Source organism: Oryza glaberrima, chromosome 2, assembly GCF_000147395.1.
Source record: "Oryza glaberrima chromosome 2, OglaRS2, whole genome shotgun sequence".
NCBI lineage: Eukaryota > Viridiplantae > Streptophyta > Magnoliopsida > Poales > Poaceae > Oryza > Oryza glaberrima.
Window position 1 is genome coordinate 20,396,479 of NC_068327.1, and position 13,511 is coordinate 20,409,989.

The window sequence follows — 13,511 nt, forward strand, 5'->3', positions numbered from 1 at the left end:
ACAGTAGTCGAGGGCGACGGTGGAGTAACCAAGCTCAAGGGCACGGGCAGTGGCGAGGTGGAGTCGGAGTCGAGGTTGTGTTCATATGGAGACAGGCGTGATGGGCTAAGGCGACGTGCGACGGACTCACCAACCATATGGCATGCCAAGGGTCGACGAGCACCTCGAGCTTCCTAGTTGGTTTTGTGAAATAGAGGGGCTTTAGCAGTGGCGGGAAATAGAGGGGGTCATGCCATCTCCACTGCCTCACGGTCTCCAATTGATTCTGGTCTCGAGACCCCGATCGAGCTCTATCCTGCAGCCGCCACATGCTCCCTTGTTGTCCTCCCGCGAAGAGGAATCCGGGGAGAGAGAAAGGGTAAAGGGAAAAGAAGTGGCTGACATGTGGACCTGTTATTTTTTAATTTTTTTCTCTCTGAAAATATGGGTCCCATTTTGTTTTTTATTCTTATTTTATTGCCGCGCAAGCAACACGTCGACGCCACGTGGCATAAAGACTAAGTCAACACATCACGAGGATGCCACATAGGACAAAACCACCCGACCAACCACCGAGGGACTCAAATTTTACTGGTTTTGATAGTTGAAGGATGTAATATATCTAGTTTTGCTGTTGAGGTATCTATTAGCCGAGGGCAATAGTCGATGGAGGCAGAATAGACTTACTCCATCTCAAAGCTAACACAACAGCGTGTGCTCTACGAAAGCATATGGGCCCATCACCATATTAGCCGCTAAGCCCACTAAATTCAGTCATTCACACATTCACCCCTCCTACATTTATTTCTCATATCACACCCCTGACGAAGGTCGACATTGCGAACAGACCGCAATTCACAATCTCCTCAAGGGTATTATTGCACAAGTACCGAATAGATTAGCACTGTGTATAAAGCTCTACGGCCGCCGCGAACTGGCGGGCGCTAGGGTTTCGGGTTCCTCGACCTCTCGCCGCCGTCGTCCCGCGCGCTTGGAGGTCGCCTGCTCGACGGTTGTCGCCATGGTACGCATCTGAGCCCAAAATCAATGTGTCCCGTCGCTTCAATTCGTTGGTGAATACTGGCGCTGATGTTGTGGTGTTTTTTTTTTTTTCCTGTTAGATCATCCCCAAGAAGAACCGGAATGAGATCTGCAAGTACCTCTTCCAAGGTTGGCTCACTCTGCTCTCCTTGATTGGTTTCGATCTCATTACAAAATGGATTGCGTAAACAGGAAATTGGGTGATTGTTTTAATCCCTCGTTTAATTGAAAGTTTGGAGTGATTGAATAGCTGCTGAATGTATACGAAGCGAAAGAAATCCTAATTTGTGCATGTGCTTTATGTAATTCTCTGTTTTTTTTGGTTTGAAGAGCCAAGCGACCAATCAATTTTAAGTTTCTCTAACAAAATATAATAGAAATGTCAAATACTGGACTGATTTATCGATGCAACATGCAAGTCTGTGCTGCATTATTCCACAATCAGTAAAGGGGTACAGAAATTTCAGCTTTCACCTCTTGGTAACATTTCCAGAAGGCAAAATTGGTTATATAGCATCAAAAGTTCACCTTTTTGGTTTTATAGCACCGAAAGTTACCGGTTCACTTTAATAGCACCCAAAATTCACCCTGTTCCCATTTTTAGCACTTCCGTCAATTTTTCCGTCCGTCTTAGATCGTTATTGATCCAGCCACACACACGATATGACATTTCTACCCCTCATTGACATGCATTATACTTGTACTTGTGAGGGGTAGAAACGTCATATCGTGTGTGTGGCTGGATCAATAACGATCAAGACGGACGGAAAACGATCGAGAATTGACGGAAGTGTTAAAAATGGAAACATGGTGAACTTTGGGTGCTATTAAAGTGAACCGGTAACTTTCGGTGCTATAAAACCAAAAACGTGAACTTTCGATGCTATATAACCAATTTTGCCTTTCCAGAATAGAAAAATGCTTCTACATAATAAGACCATATGTCTTCGTCCTATTTCGACTGAGGAACTAGAAGGATATTGTTTCTCATTTCTTCATTTGTTTGTGTGCATTGTGGTGCATCACAGAGGGGGTTTTGTACGCCAAGAAGGACTACAATTTGGCAAAACACCCACAGATTGATGTGCCAAACCTTCAGGTCATCAAGCTCATGCAGAGCTTCAAGTCCAAGGAGTATGTCAGGGAGACCTTCTCCTGGCAGTACTACTACTGGTACCTCACTAATGATGGCATTGAGCACCTGAGGAATTACCTTAACTTGCCGTCTGAGATTGTACCTGCTACACTCAAGAAGTCTGCAAGGCCACCAGGCCGCCCATTTGGCTCTGGCCCCCCTGGTGATCGCCCAAGGTCCTAATTTTCTTCTCTCTTCAATCTTTCTGGGGTTTCAAGTGTAACTTACATTTAATAACTTACTTGCTAATTTGAAGGTTATTTTATCGCGGTTTACTTTGGGGAGCATGAGTGAATTTAGTGTTGATAACTAACTCTTGTTTTCAGAAACTTAGGAATTGTATATCTTTGAGCTCTAAGCACGTTTGGTTTATATGCAAATGTGATGACGTTTGCATTAATAATCATGTATTTGCATTCATATAGTGGCTGAAACAAGATGTTAAACACACAAGTAATACATGGTACATTTTTAACTGAAAGTAGATCTATCTCTATGTGCTGTATTTTAATTTTAAAAGGGAAGGAAAGGTGGGTTGATGCCTTGTACTTCTAACTTAATAAGATCCATTTTTCTCATAGTTCATTGTAGTCACATTGCAACTGTAAAAAATGTGGATGCAATTGTGTTCAGAACTCAAACTGAGGCATATCTGCATGTTCTGTTGAATTCTTGAGCTACTGTGGCAATATTTTCTAGTTGTCGTTTGGCTGATTTCTGATTCCTGTGATGTGTTTAGGGGCCCACCTCGGTTCGAAGGGGACAGACCAAGGTTTGGAGACCGGGATGGCTACCGTGGTGGACCTCGTGGTGCGCCTGGTGATTTTGGTGGTGAGAAGGGTGGTGCTCCTGCAGAATTCCAGCCATCATTCAGGGTAATCAATCAATTCTGCCTATTATTAGTGTTTCACTATGTGAGTATGTGAGGAGATAAACATGATTATTGAATAGCAACTCGCCATCCTACATAAGCTAATTGGAAAAGGGCATAACAACTGATTTTGTTGTTTAAAATTAAACTATATTACAACATTCGGATGTTCCGTTCCTACTCTTACTTTTTTTCTAACACTTGCACTTTTCTTTGTTTGGTTTTGGTGCATATGATTAATAACTGGAGGATGTTTTTATTTGTTCTTATTTGTATTATTTATTTCCAATCTTCTCATTTCTCAATGATGGTACACCACACCATGATTTCACTCAAATGATGTTTCTTGTCCTGAAATGTTTAGAGTTCTGGTGGTAGACCTGGCTTTGGACGCGGTGGCGGCGGTGGTTTCGGTGCTGGTCCAACCTCTTCCTCCATGGAGTGAAAGGAGCTCAGGATTCTTGTCGCAGGAGACATTTTAGTATTCAAGTTTTGCAGTGGTGTTTGCAGTAGAGATCAATGCGTAGCACCTATGTTGAAACCTTAAGAGATTCAAGTGTAATTCTCCTGGTGTTGATGGCTTGAGAGTTTATCCCAAACCCTCTGTAGAAGCCAATGCCAATGGAAATATCGTTCAGCTACTCAGCAATCAAGTTTTTCCTCCCCAATTTCTACCTGTCAAATTTCTTGATTTTTGATGTATTAGTCTGCTTTTTTCCATTGTGAGGCATAACATACATGCTGCATGTTTCTTTAGGCGAAATGCACAAAAAAAGTGAAATAAAACACGTTAAATCTCAACTACTGTACAGTTTACAACGTATCTGAACTGCTAATATCCTCTGTTTTTCAGGAACGAATTACTGACATAGCATAATGCATCCCTGCATTACAAAACCATTCCGTGTCTGTCTACTACGACTCCAAATTAAATTTCATGAAATTTCAAAGAATAGCAAAAGGATTGGAATTTGGAAGGTTTATTCTCTCTTTATATCTCTAAAAAAAGGGATTGGAGCGCGCACTAGATGGATTCCGCAGCGTGGCCACATGGGCTTTCCAGTTGGGCCCACACAGAATAGAGCCCAATAATGCGTGGACTTCTCGTTTCCGAAGCAGAGGCCCAGACAACCAGCAGAGCAGAGAGCGCGAGCGGAGAGGGCAACGAGCGAGCACTCGGTTTAGTACCACCTCGCCAATTCGAGAGGAAGCGAGGCGGGAGGAGCGCTACAAAAGAGGGGGAGGCTGCACCGTTCCAACTCATACCTTTCTCTACCTTTCTCAGTCTTTTTGCTAAGATCTAAGTGTAGTATTTGTTCTTATCAGTTTAATATCTGACTAGCATAATGCCCGTGCGTTACAACGGGTAAAATGTTTTTATTGCTATATATTATACTCATTTCTTGGTTTTGTGTTGCAACGGGTAAAATGTTTTTATCTTGGTTTTGTGTTGCAACGGATAAAATGTATTTATTGCTATATATTATACTTATTTCTTGGTTTTAAGCTGACTTGCCGACTTGCACATACTACTCTCTTCAACCTTTCAACCTCTCTTCAACCTCATGTATTTATTCTCTTCAACCTCATGTATTTATTCTCTTCAACCTCATGTATTTATTGCTATACAACCTTTCAACCTCTCTTCAACCTCATGTATTTATTCTCTTCAACCTCATGTATTTATTCTCTTCAACCTCATGTATTTATTGCTATACCTTTCAACCTCTCTTCAACCTCATGTATTTATTGCTATATCCTCATGTATTTATTGCTATATATTATACTTATTCCTTGGTCTTTCAACCTCTCTTCAACCTCATGTATTTATTGCTATATCCTCATGTATTTATTGCTATATATTATACTTATTCCTATATATTATACTTATTCCTTGGTCTTTCAACCTCTCTTCAACCTCATGTATTTATTGCTATATCCTCATGTATTTATTGCTATATATTATACTTATTCCTTGGTTTTAAGCCGACTTGTACATACTACTGTCTTCAACCTCTGGTCTTCAACCTTTCAACCTCTCTTCAACCTCATGTATTTATTGCTATATCCTCATGTATTTATTGCTATATATTATACTTATTCTTTGGTTTTAAGCCGACTTGCACATACTACTGTCTTCAACCTCTCTTCAACCTCTGGTTTTAAGCCGATACTACTGTCTTCAACATCTGGTTTTAAGCCGACTTGCAACCTCTGGGTAAAATGTCTTCAACATCTGGTTTTAAGCCGACTTGCAACCTCTGGGTAAAATGTTTTTATTGCTATATATTATACTTATGGTTTTAAGCCGACTTGCACATACTACTGTCTTCAACCTCTGGTTTTAAGCCGACTTGCAACCTCTGGGTAAAATGTCTTCAACATCTGGTTTTAAGCCGACTTGCAACCTCTGGGTAAAATGTTTTTATTGCTATATATTATACTTATGGTTTTAAGCCGACTTGCACATACTACTGTCTTCAACCTCTGGTTTTAAGCCGATACTACTGTCTTCAACCTCTGGTTTTAAGCCGACTTGCAACCTCTGGAAAAAAAAATCAGTAGATACTAAAGCTGATCAGTCTCGTGCATGTACGATACTGGAGCAACCTCTGGAAAAAATCAGAAAAATCAGTAGATACTGAAGCTGATCAGTCTAGTGCATGTACGATACTGGAGCAACCTCGCAACCTCTGGAGCTCCTCGCAACCTCTGGAAAAAATCAGTATCTGGAAAAAACTACTGTCTTCAACCTCTGGAAAAAATCAGTAGCAGTATCTAGAAAAAAACTACTGTCTTCAACCTCTGGAAAAAATTAGTTCTTCAACCTCTGGAAAAAATTAGTTCTTCAACCTCTGGAAAAAATTAGTAGATACTGAAGCTGGAAAAAATCAGTATCTAGGATTTTTACTGTCTTCAACCTTTGGAAAAAATCAGTAGATACTGAAGCTGGAAAAAATCAGTATCTAGGAAAAAAAATCAGTATCTAGGAAAAAATCAGTAGATACTGGAGCTGATCAGTCTCGGAAAAAATCAGTATCTGATCAGTATCGGAAAAAATCAGTATCTAGAAACTGATCAGTATCGGATCAGTATCGGAAAAAATCAGTATCTAGAAACTGATCAGTATCGGAAAAAATCAGTATCTTAGAAACTGATCAGTCTCGGAAAAAATCAGTATCTGATCAGTCTCGGAAAAAATCAGTATCTAGAAAAAAATCAGTAGATACTGGAGCTGATCAGTCTCGGAAAAAAAATCAGTATCTAGGAAAAAATCAGTAGATACTCGGAAAAAAATCAGTATATTGGAGCTGATCAGTCTCGGAAAAAAAATCAGTATCTAGGAAAAAATCAGTAGATACTCGGAAAAAAATCAGTATATAGGAAAAAATCAGTAGATACTGGAGCTGATCAGTCTCGTGCATGTACGATACTGGAGCTGATCCTCGCCATCATATCTAGTTGAATCTTTTCCGATCTTCCAAAATTGGTTGATGACTTTTGATTCAATTGATATCAAAATGATAAAAACGATGACTGTTTAATAGAAATTAAAAGGAAAGGACGGATAAAAAAACCAAATCCTTATGTATGCGCACACCCTTGCGTATGAAAAGAAAAACACAACTTAAGCGACAAAATAGCGGTGGAAGAAAATCGGAAAAAATAGTTGAATCTTTTCCGATCTTCCAAAATTGGTTGATGACTTTTGATTCAATTGATATCAAAACGATAAAAACGATGACTGTTTAATAGAAATTAAAAGGAAAGGACATATAAAAAAACCAAATCCTTATGTATGCGCACACCCTTGCGTATGAAAAGAAAAACACAACTTAAGCGACAAAATAGCGGTGGAAGAAAATCGGAAAAAATAGTGAAAAAAACAATAGACAAAAAATACTCGAAAACCTTTTGTATTTTTTATTAGGTATATAGGTGTAGATATAGATTTACAAAAATTGTCAAACCACATGAAAATCACAAAAATTATATAACGTATATAATTTTTTTAGGTTAATTACTTCTATTGGTCAACTCAATATGTAGCTATAAAAGGTTACTATTTGTACATCCGATTAGTCATGAAAAGATAAAAGTTCCAAGGTCCTGGACATCAATGTGTGAGTACTAATCTGGGGGCATTTTTAACAATATTTTGTATTTACTGAAGTATGGGATAAAATATATTATTAGGGGTGAAAATGAAAAACTGCTAGGAATTAGATGCCACGTGCAGGTTCGCATGTGGCCTTGAGGCGAGAATTGTGTGGTTGGCTGTCTCCAACTTGGAGATCATTATCCTCTCACTCTCTCGTTCTCTCTCCTAGGTTCCTAGCCGGCGTTGCTGCTCTCCCTCGCTGCAAGGCAGCGTGTGGCAGCCGGCTGGAGAGTAGCAGGGCGCGTTGGCCGGTGGGAGTGGAGTGGCTGCTCTTCTCTCCCTCCCAAATCTCCACCCCCTCGGCTCCGGCTCACTCGCCTCTGGCCGACGAGGAGGGCCACGGGCGGAGCAAAGCGAAGCGGCGGACGGGTGAGCGAGGCGGGTGGGTGGGGAGCAAACCAACGGCGACCTCTTCCCCTCCCGCATGCATCCCGTTGTCTCTCCGCTCCCCTCTTGCGTGGATCTGCCACCGGCGCCTGGATCCCATCCTCTCCGCCCTTCCCTCGCGCGGATCCGCCATTGGCGTCGACAGGAGGGGTGGATCCGGTGACCTCTTCTCCTCCCGCATGGATCCCTGTCACACCCTAAAAATCCCAAATATATAAATTGTTGTCTAAATTGGAATTATTAGAAATGATTTTAAAAGCCTAAAAAAGAAGCTCTAATTTTAAATAATAAATTCCAATATAAAATGGGGCCAGATAAAATTTCATTAAATACTTTGCTTGATTCTATAATTCCTAGATTTTTCTGGGATTTATTTGAGCTAAGGAAGTATTTTTAATAAATGGAATTGCATTTCATGAATAATTTAAATTGAAAAAGGTTTTTAAAAGTCTCTTTCGGCTTTGGGTCGAAAGTCGGCCCAAAACCCTCTCTCTCTCCCTCGGCCCAAGCCGGCCCGCAGCCGCCGCCCGCTCGCGCGTCTGCCCGCTGACAGGTGGGGCCCGCCTGTCGGACTCGTCGTCCTCCTCGCGCCGCCGCCGCGCCCGAACCCTAGCGCCGCGCCGCCGCCGTCTCCTTCCAAATCCGGCCGCGCCTTTCCTTCTCCGGTGAAATCAATAGAGGGGAAATGATCTTCGGGACCTCCTCTACCTTTTCCCTTTTGGAAACTTCATCTAAATCGCTTTGGAAATTCGTGGATTCGATCTCGAATCAGATCCATCTCTTTTCCCGAACCCTAGACCTTTCCTTCCGTCGCCGGTCGCCGTGGGCCTTCGCCGCCGCCTCCTTGCCCCTATAAAAGGATCCCCAGGTCCTCCGCTACCCGTCGCCACCCTCGCCTTCGTCCACCGCCGCCCGTAGCGCCCTAGCCCCGTGAAGCTTCGCGCCGCCGTCGTCGCCGCCGCTCCAGCCGTGCATCGCCGTCGCTCCAGTCGTTGCCGTCGCTCGGGGAGGCCGCCGTCGTGTTCACCGTCTCGTTGCCGTCCTCGTCCGCCCCTCCGTCGTCGCCGTAGACCGCCGGAGCACCGTCGTCGTTGTCAAGCCGAAGGTCGCCGCCGCCTTTTCCTCGACGCCGTCGCCGTCCGATTGATCTTCCGCCGTTGCTTTGGTTACCGGTGAGTTCGCCGTGCCGTCCGCTACCCGTAGGTGCTCTCCGTTTGCGTCGTCGTGCCGTCGTTCGTCGGCGAGCTTGCGCGCCCGAGCCGCCGCCGGTGGTGACGTCACCGCTGACGTCATCGATGCCGTCCGCCGTGGTCTGGCTGTGGACCGATCGATCTCGGCCGTTCGTTTTGGTTGGATCAATCTCGGCCATCCGTTCCCGTGAACCATCGCCGTGCACCCGGTCCACCGCGAACCCTAGCCGCTGACGCAATAATTCCCTTTTCCTTTTCAAAAATAATTCATTATCGCGTCATAATTCAATTAAAATCTAAATAAATGATTTAATCCGATTTAATCTTTGAAAATTCATAACTAATTCATCTTAGCTCGGATTTAGTTGGTTCAAGTCTCTAAATTTTTCTAAAATTGAGATCTACATGTTAAAAATATCCACATGTACTGTTCATGCTTGTTTATGTGCTGTTTTGGTGTTTTTGCTCTTTTCTGTTTAGATTCCGACGTTCCCGGAGAGTCTGAGTTTGCGGGAGAAGATTTTGAAGAGTTCCAAGGCCAGCAAGGCAAGTCACACAGATCCCAAACAACCCTTTGAGCATGTTGATGCCGTTTAAAACTATTGTTTCTATTCAACTATTGCATTTATTTTCGAATGTCATTGGGTGGAATTAACCTATTGTTTGTTATAGCCCTTTTGTTCTTGATTACTTTATTCTTTGATACCTTGGGTTATTATAACTCGACTAGTTGGGCTTTATATATTGGTTCAGCTAGATATTAGATATGATTGCTTAGCCATGCTTAGAAACATTAGCACACTATTGGGATAACTTATGACTCACTATTATTTAATGATGGCTTAATGATAGCTCGTGATGGTTAATCATGATTGGTTAATTAATTAATTTGCCAACTAAAACCTGATAATGGTGGGTTGTGAGCACATGGTTTTGATGGTCGTGCTCATGACAATTAAGGACCGGTTCACGAGTTTCGGTTGTGAAACATTAACCGTGCCAACCACAAGCCAGCGTGGACGGCTTTACCTTTTGTATAGCATGGTTCATTGCGGGGCACCAGACTGAGAAGTGGCGGAGATAAGCCCACGGGGGTCGCTGGGGAGTCCATGCCTTGTTTATAAGGGGGTGATTATGATCCAGGAACGGTGCGCTGTGGTGGATTGTGTTGTGCGAGGGGTACTGTCACAGCTCCTTTCCGAGGTACCGTGGTGGTATCGAGGCGCATGGTGACATGTCGTGAGGCTGTGTCTTGTGGGTACAGTGGTACACCTCTGGCCAGAGTAAAACTATTCGAATAGCCGTGCCCGCGGTTATGGGTGGGTCTAACAATGTCTTTCGTGATTAGTTTCACACCTCTCATCATAATAAAAGATGCTATAACTGGTAATAATTTGATTAGCTCCTGGTTTGGAATGGTATATTCCTGGTTTGGAGATAGAACTGTGCAGCCGGGATGGTTGTTCAGAATGGTTGGGCCTATGCAACAGGGTATGTTGTATAGCGTTGGATTAATATTGTTTAATTATTACTTAACTATTTTATTAAATTCTGAAATGTTTATTAAATGCTGTTTGTGCAAATAAAACCCTACTATGCCATCCTTTGTTATCCTGTGCACTTGCATAATTGCTGCGTGGCTTGCTGAGTATGTCATATACTCACCTTGCAATCATTCATCAGAGGAGGAGTTCTACAGTGATGCTGATGGTGTGGAGGATTAGGTGTAGCCCTGGTCAAGATGCCTGTGGAGTGGAGTCGTCTACGCCGTTTATCTTATTTTCCGCTGCTTAGATCTTTATTGATTGAGAGGAACTATCTACCTCTGTAATGACATTTTATTCGCTTATTAATTAGAGTAATAATTGTACTCTATTATCAATTTGTTATTGTGTGCCTCGGCTGATTCCTGGACGAGGGTTCACTCACATGTAAGCGTTTGGAATTTTGGATAGAAATTCCGGGCGTGACAATCCCGTCATCTCCCCGCTCCCTGCTCGCGCGGATCCGCCGCTTGCGACAACGGGAGGGGCGGACCCAGCAGCCTCTCCTATGGTGACTACAACGATTGGTGGATGTGGGCTGACCCAGTTCCCGGCATCTGCTGCGGCAGCGACAGCGGAGTTGCCGAGGACGGCATCACGTGCGACTTCCTGCTCAAGCTGCTCCGGGCGGGGAGCATGGTGGGTGCCGACGCGGCTCTGCTGCAGGAGCTGGAATCCAGGGCGGTGCATACCTCGCCTAGTCAGCTCTTGAGGCCGGGCTGCGGCCGACTGACTTCGAGGAGATCTCGCCCGCGCCGTGCTTACCAGCGACCGACGTCCTTGACTCGCCATCAGTTCCAGCCATAACCGCCTAGGTACTTTATTTTTTTTTAAGACAATACATCATGTTGTTCATGTGAAATCTTGGGATCATCTTGCATAGTAGTAATCCTGTTGCTTAGAATACAGTTCTTATCTCAGCTTGTGTTTTCAAATGTGAAATTGCGGAGCACCAGTTCTGTGATCATAATCAATAATCATCACATATCTGTAACACAAACACATATCACCAGTTTTGTTTTGATTTGTGTTTTGATGGGAACAGCATGGAAGCACACCAGATAAGCACATGGATTTTGTTGGGCTACTGTGTTGTAACACAAGTTTGCCAAACATTTATGTGGCATCAACATCTATCTTGGAAGTTGAAGCTGTAGATAAACATTATCACCAACAAAAGCAGGATGTATCTTCTCGAAAACAACGGTAAGAAACAAATTATTATGTCTCTTTTGGAGCTCTACTACTTATGGAATATTGAGATGAATATAAATCTAGGTGGTACTTGTGACATTCGCCGCACAGCGGTACTGCCGCCATCTAGTTGTATTTTAATTACTTGCTACAGTGTGGTTTTTAGAGCATGATTAACATTATGGTGGAGCATGATTAAAAATTGCAATAATTAAACAATGGTTCAGCTATCTGCACAGTTAATGCTTTTCTGCATAAAATTGCTGTTGCTGCAATTACCAGTACTTTTAAGTTTTCTTTCTTCTAGTTATATAAAGCCACCTAAAAAGAGATTTTCATATTTGGGTTTGCAACTCAGAGATTTGTGGTCTCATAAGGAGTCGTGATAATAGCCACTGAACAACTAAAAAATATGCCTGTTGCTAACTTGCTTTGTGTTCTGCATCAACAGGAAAAAGATTTGGATACATAATGGTATGAGCAGACAGACCTTCGCAGGTGAAACGAATCTAGACATTACCACTATATGTTAATTAATTAGATGGTACTTTTAGTTCATTCATAAACTACCTTACAAGTCTTGATTAATGGAAGTGCTTATGTTAGTAATTATTCAAGCTCCTTGGGTAGAATCTAATGAAATTGAAATTGCATACAAGGTTGAGCTCATTGATAACCTGAAATCGACATTGATTGGAGGTGCCTTGACGTCCTAGAGGAAGAGTCTTACGATCTATATTTTCTTGTATTTTGGCCTAAGAAAAAAATCTGTACAATCATGTTAGTGAGAGTGCTAGCTAAAAATAGTGGAAAGAAAAGCGGGATAGAATCTGACTCGAGATAGAATATGACTCCTGAGAGCTGGAGTAGGAAACAATGTGGGGGAACCAGCCTGACTCGACGAAAGAAAAGCGGGATATAATCTCACTCGGGGTAGAATCTGACTCCTGACGTGGGCTGGGCAACTTCCCTAACGTGGGTATATTCCTGTGTTCTATTTTGAACCTGATTTGTGCGTGAACTTGAACCTAGACTCCTGTGTTATTTTTTGTTTTTTATTTGTTCCTGGACTCCTGTGTTTTTGAACCTGATTTGTATGTGAACCTGAACTTGGACTTCTGTGTTTTTTTGTTTTTTATTTGTTCCTGAACTCATGTTTGCATGGGATTGTGGGCTTGTAGATGGACCTAGAATCTCTTTTTGGATGAAGGAGTATGGGCTTGTAGATGGACCTGAAATCCTGGAATCTGTTTTGGGCTTGTGGTGCATTAATCTAACCAGAATTGAACCAGAATCGGAAAGTAGCGCATCGGATGAAAATTAGCACATAATGACGGACGAAAACGCGCGATTACAGAGATGTGACGACATGAAAAATACTAATATTTATATTAGTTAAGATTAAGATATGTGGGCCATGTGCCCACTTCGATATTAAATTTATTTTTTGTGGGGGAGGGCTCACCCTCGCGCGTCGCCCAGGCGTTGCACTGCTGCCCGGGCCTGGCGCACCCCAACCAAACCCAGTTCTAAGATTTGTTTAATCCATTGGTCTTGGGCCGTTTGCACTTCATCCCGTGTTACCTTGGATCACGATCGTTGGATGGGCTGCACATTCCAAGCTTAACAGTTTAGTTTTGGAAAAAGTCCAATTTGACTCCCTTAATTGTACGCCGAATCTAATTCATACCCCTTAACCAGAAAACCGGATAGAATGACTCCCCGTTTGACTCCCTCGGCGGTTTTGCTGACGTGGCAGTGTTGACCCGGACTTCGTCCCACGTGGCGCTGACATGGTTTTAGAATTGAAAAAAATAATCAGTTGGACCCATCTGTTATTCACACAAAATATATTGTGGGACCCACTAGCATGTGGGGCCCACATGTCATCCTTCTTCCCTTCTTCCTCCTCCCTCTCTCTCTCCCTTCTCTCTTTTCTCTCCCCCCCTCCGGACGCACGTGGGGATCGATAGCGGCGGCAAGCGGGGGCCGGAGTGGCGACGGCGGC

General features: G+C 43.0%; 1 protein-coding gene and 1 pseudogene across 1 annotated transcript; both read left to right on the forward strand.

Moving 5' to 3' along the window:
* The first annotated feature begins 896 nt into the window (after nt 1-896).
* On the forward strand, nt 897-3,818 carry LOC127761313 (40S ribosomal protein S10-1). The gene is made up of 5 exons (XM_052285585.1): nt 897-1,003; nt 1,101-1,149; nt 2,049-2,331; nt 2,895-3,030; nt 3,391-3,818. Exons 1-5 carry the CDS (start codon nt 1,001-1,003, stop codon nt 3,469-3,471), a joined length of 552 nt encoding a protein of 183 aa, XP_052141545.1. The 5' UTR covers nt 897-1,000; the 3' UTR covers nt 3,472-3,818.
* A 480-nt stretch (nt 3,819-4,298) lies between these two features.
* LOC127764868 (U2 spliceosomal RNA) lies at nt 4,299-4,465 on the forward strand (annotated as a pseudogene).
* Nucleotides 4,466-13,511: the final 9,046 nt, after the last annotated feature.